This window comes from Halichoerus grypus, chromosome 1 (assembly GCF_964656455.1).
Source record: "Halichoerus grypus chromosome 1, mHalGry1.hap1.1, whole genome shotgun sequence".
In the NCBI taxonomy this organism is placed as follows: Eukaryota; Metazoa; Chordata; class Mammalia; order Carnivora; family Phocidae; genus Halichoerus; species Halichoerus grypus.
In genome coordinates, this window is record NC_135712.1 from 160,520,059 (window position 1) to 160,525,511 (window position 5,453).

Sequence of the window (5,453 nt, forward strand, 5' to 3'; positions counted from 1 at the left end):
CCGGGCACAGCAGCTGCCATGCTCGGCGGCCCCGGAGGAGTTAGGGAAGGCAATGCCGTGATCTATCACAGGTCTGGGCTAGAGAGGGAAAGTACTGGTTTCATGTGCCAGGCTTAGTGAGAGGAAGGGAGTGCAGACGGTGCCTTGGCCCAGGGATCCTGAGGGCGTTTAGACACCAGGGTCTTGCAAGCACCCAGATCTCTGCCTTGCACCCAGCTCCAGGACCACGCGACCGCCTGGGCTGCTGGGCCGTAATTGGATTTGCCCAGCAGCTGTCGGAGCGAAGCGGGCCCACTTGACGCAGCCGCGGTTGGCCAGTAATTGGTGAAATTAGCAGGTCGGCAGGGGCACAGGTCAGGTGGTTAATGCTGTAGCGGGGGCTTTGATGAAGTTAGTCCCATTGCAGGGCTGGGAGCTGGGGTGCAGCCTTCTGTGCGTCATGGGGCTCTCCTGTTCCTCTGGTAACGTGGTTAGGAGACCTCCAGCTGCTGGCCTGTCCCAGGGGCTCCTGGAGGCGGGACTCAAGAAACCCGAGGCTAAGCTGAGCCTGGAGGTGTGGCCAACAGCCAGGTCACCTACTTGTCCTCTTGGACACCTACTGTGTCCACTTGCAGCACCCGAGGGGCTTTGCAACCCCTAGAGATCTTGGGGTGATGCCCCTTGACTTCCTAGAAGAAGCCTTCAACAGTTTCCCCTTGGAGAAAAGCACCCAGGCCACCTCCAGGCTTCCAGCACTGCCTCCCCACCGCCACGATGGGTGTCCCTCAGCCTAGCTGTGCATCTGGAAATGGGGATGAATTCCTCCCAGGTCTATCTTTGACCAGGTCCCACCCTCCCCTCAAGGTTTATGGCCTCCCAGCAGCTTCTCCTCTCATGATCTCCAGAGGCTATCCTCTGAGCAGGCCCCTTGGTTCTTGCTGTTCCCTGGATCAGTGTGTTCCCACCTTCTTCCATTTCACATCATTTATTGGACACCTATTACTTTCCAGGCTAGGAGTTGAGATGCATAGGTGAGCAAAATCTGCTCAGGTCCCAGCCAGATCGGCACTCACAGCACCTTTCCTGGCCACGCCCACACTCCCCTCTTCCCAGCCTGGGAACCAGACACCTTGTCATTAATCAGCCTTGAACCCTGGCACCTGGAATCACCTCCACTTCTGGCTCCACTCCAGCCCCCAAGGAACAAGGAATTGCCAGCATGCCAATCCTTCAGAGACGCACATTCGTGCACACACAGGCATGCACGCGCACACGTGCATGCACACGCATACACACACAGGCACACTGACCTTGGTTGCTGCAATTATTATGGTTATTGTTACCCTTATTATTATTTGAAAGGTAAATCCTTTGGAGTCAAAATACCCTGGATGACATTCTGGCTCAGCCACTTGCCAGTTATGTGACTCGCATCTCTGTGCCTCAGTTTCCTCTTATGTGACATGGGTCAGTGACCAGTCCGGGACAGTGTGAGCATTAAATGGGACTGTGTGTATCTGCCTTCACCTCTTTCTCATCAGAGCAGGGTCTTTGCGTTTGCTGTTCCCTAGGCCCAGAAATGCTTTTCCCCCAGATAACTACATGGTCTGTGATCTCACTTTCATTCCCATTTCCTCCTCAGGAAGGCCTCCCAGAAGCACCCGACAAAACACTACTGTGCCCATGCCCTTGACCCCATGCTTCATCTATGAGCTTATCCGCCAGTGTTTCCTCTCTAGCATTCATTACGACTCGGGACAATGTTCTCTGGCTTTCTAGTAGCACATCTGCCCCATCAGGGCAGGGATCCGTTTCGCCCATTGCTACATCCCCAAAACCTAGAACTGTGCCTGGCATATAATAAGCGCTCAATACATATTTCTTGATTTGCACTGAATTAAAAGTGCATGACCCATCTGTAACTTGGGATTGTTTCAAAATAAAAATATACTTAAACAATATTTTTAAAAGATTGGCACCCCGTCTGCCCACAGGTAATCAAGACTCAGCACTGTCACCCCTCCCATGATGGGAAAGCTCACTCCCCTTAAGGAAGTCTGCCTTGCTCTGACTTAGAGAAAGCTCCAGTTCCATAAGGCCGGGACCTGCTTCCTGTGACACCCTGCCCTTCCGTTGGCTCCTAGGCCTGATCCCTGGGCCTCAGACCCATCTGTTCTCCTGGCCTGGAGGAGTCTTGCAGAGACTTGGGAACAGCAAATGGAATCCACACGGCTGCATTTCTCCAAGGTGAGTCTTCCCAGCTTCTCCTAGGATGAGGTCTCCAACCTTCTCCCCACCCTAGCCACCCCCTCTTGACCCACTCCAGGCTGCTCCTGTCCTCCTGGGGCAGGGCCTGGAGCTGAGCACAAAGTGGGATCAGAATTCTGAACAGAAGAGCTATCCATTCCCTGAGGGCGCATGCAACTTCCTAGGCATTTCCTCATTAACACCTTTGGTCATGCAAACTTGTGGTCCACTAAGATCTCTAGCTCCATGTCCACACAGGGCTGACATAGCCAGGTCTCCCCAGTCTGACTTCCTTCTTCTCTTTAGAGCATAATTATGATATTCACTCCAGTCTCAAGGGTTGGGTCATCTTATTTCTGATGTGGGCAACAGTTCTGCATCTGCTCCCTTCCCAGCTGAGTGTGTCTGAGAATGTGAGGTCTGTGCCTTTTCTGGCTCCTTCAAAGCCTTAGTGCCGTATTGAGGACATAATGCCGAGGACAGGGCCCTGTGGCCCAGCTGTAGAGACCTCGCTCAGGCTCCTAGACAAACGCATCCGTGCATGCCCACACAAACACCTCAATACAACAAATATTTATTGAGTATCTACTATATCCATGCCTTGGGCTAGGGGCTGGAGATGAGCAAAAAACAGCATCAGAGCTCCTGTTTTTGTTGAGCTTATGGTCTACTGGGGCAGCAGACTGAAATCAAGCCATCCTCCACTTCTCTATGCTCCACAGATACGGTCAAAAACATGCGCACAGCGTCCGCACACGTGACTCTCAGGCTACACAGCCCCCCACCCAGGTAGGGTGACTTCGGGGTCATTTGGGAAATCACACAACACGGTCCCAGTCCTCAGAACACCTGCCAGGGGACCTTGTATGTGTCCATGGTCTTGTCGGCCTATAGCTGGCCTCACTTTCTCTCCTATTTGTCCCTCTGTCCACAGTCCATAGAACTGCTCAAAAGAGGCCCACCACCACTTTGGCTGGTGCTGCCCGCCACAAGAGCATCACATTGATAGCCTGCCCTGACTTCCAGCCTGGGGGCCCAGCCATGAGCACTACAGAGGCAAGCAGAAGACTTCACCCCAAACTGCATTTCTGAGTCCTGAACAGGACCCAGGATCTCCCATCTCCTGCTCCAGCACCCACTTCCTCCCAGACAGTCAGTCTTGCTCTGGCCTGCCTGGGATCAGCACACATCCCCCAACACCCCAACACATGCACACACACTCACACGCACACACACACACATCCCCCAACACCCCAACACATGCACACACACTCACACGCACACACACACACATCCCCCAACACCCCAACACATGCACACACACTCACACGCACACACCTAGAAACATTCATTCTTCTAACAAATATATGCCTTGCCCCTTAGTGCCAGGCATTGCTCTAGACTCTGGGGATACAGTGAGCGATGAGACAAGCACAGGCCCTGTTCCCTTGGACCTCCAGTGTAGTCACGGAGGCACCCATCTCTCAGTAGTCACATAGACAACCCATAAGGGCCAGGGTGAAACAGGTGAGGGGCCTTTAGAGTGGGGTGGGTGGAGAACTAATTCAGAATAGTGGTGTTGGGGAAGGCCTCCTTGAAGAAGTGATGCTTGAGCAAAGGCCTCAAGATGAGTGGGCAAATACCAGGGAGAACAGCACATGCAAAGGCCCTGAGGTTGTAAGGCATTTGGTTCAGTGGAGGAATAGAGGGTTGGCCAGTATGTCTAGAGCTCAGAGAGTGAGGGTTGCAGGAAGGTGTGCAGGGGCCAAGCCACCACGGCCTTCTGGTGAGGACAAGGCCTGAGGTCTTTATGCTTAGAGCAGAGGGAGCCACACAGGTTTAACAGCAAGGCAGGTGACGTGATGTAACTTGGGTTTGGCAAGTTGGCTGTGAGATGAATCACTGAGGGGGCACGGGGCTGAGACACGGAGATGGATGATGATGCCGCTCTCCCATCAGAGAGCAAGCACAGAGGCACAGGGCTGGGTGGAGATGGACAGACGCCAGCCCTGACGACACAGACAAGAGAGATCACAAACCACCCGCAGAACCACCCTTGCATCTCTCACTAACACAGCCCGGGCATGGAGGTGGAACCCTCGGGCCTGAGCGCACACGGTCCTGCGCACGGGGGCTGGGGCCCCAGCGGCCCAGCAGGTAGGTGCCCGCGCCCCACACATCCGGCCAGCTGTTTCCATGAACTCACTTGGCACATTTATTAACCATCAGCCACGCTGGCGGCCTGTGCGGCGGGCGGGCGAGTGGCCCCGGGCGGCCGGGCGCTCACTTGTTGTCCACCCGCTTGAGCTGCTCCTTGCCGTTGATGGTCACCGACTTGAGCTGCCCGTCCTCCTCCACCTCCACGCGCTCCTGCCCGTTGTCCACGATGCGCTTGGTGGTGACCTTGTGTCCGTTGACCATCTCGGTGGATGACATCACCGACTTGAAGCCTGAGCTGCCGGCGCCCGAGCCGCCGAAGGAGGTGGACGAGAAGGTGGTGCGGCTGGCGCCGCCGCCGGCCCGGCCCAGGGTGTCGAAGGACGAGAAGGCTTCCATGAAGGCCGGGAACTCGCCGAAGCCGGCCGAGAAGGCCCCCCTCAGGCCGTGGCCCCGGCCAGCGCGGTCACTGTTGAAAGGGGCGTCCCAGAAGTCAAACGAGAAGGGGTCCAGGCCGCCGAAAAACTCGCGGAAAATGTCCTCGGGGTTCCGGAAGGTGTAGCCCGAGTCGAAGGGGCTGCTGTAGGGGGTGCTGGCCCCGCCACCAGCCCGCCAGCCGTCGCAGCCCGCGCGGTCGTACACGGAGCGCTTCTTGGAGTCGGACAGGACCTCGTAAGCCTCGGACACCTGCTTGAACTTCTTCTCGGCCTCCTCCTTGTTGTCGGGGTTCTTGTCGGGGTGCCAGCGCAAGGCCAGCTTGCGGTAGGCCTTCTTGATGTCCTCCGGGGAGGCGCTCGACTGCACCCCTAGCACTTCGTAGTAGTTGGCCATGCCGAGGGGAGGGAGGGGGCGGAGGCGTGGGCGAAGGTGAGGTGGGCACTGGGGCCCCAGGGGCCGGGATGGACTCGGAGGAGGCAGCAGTTGGTGTGGGTCCCTCAGCGGGGGCCTTGCTGGAATCTGCTGGCTCCGGGCGCGGCTCTGCCCGGTGACTTTACCTTTTCATAGTACCAGCTCTCAGGGACAAGTGGGCGCCTTCCACTGAGAGGGGTGGGGGGAGGGGGACACTGCCA

At 56.5% G+C, this 5,453-nt stretch overlaps 1 protein-coding gene across 1 annotated transcript; it reads right to left on the bottom strand.

Annotated features, from left to right (window-relative positions):
- Positions 1-4,509: 4,509 nt before the first annotated feature.
- Positions 4,510-5,214, bottom strand: DNAJB8 (DnaJ heat shock protein family (Hsp40) member B8). The gene has a single exon (XM_036078484.2). It carries the CDS (start codon positions 5,212-5,214, stop codon positions 4,510-4,512), a length of 705 nt encoding a protein of 234 aa, XP_035934377.1.
- Positions 5,215-5,453: the final 239 nt, after the last annotated feature.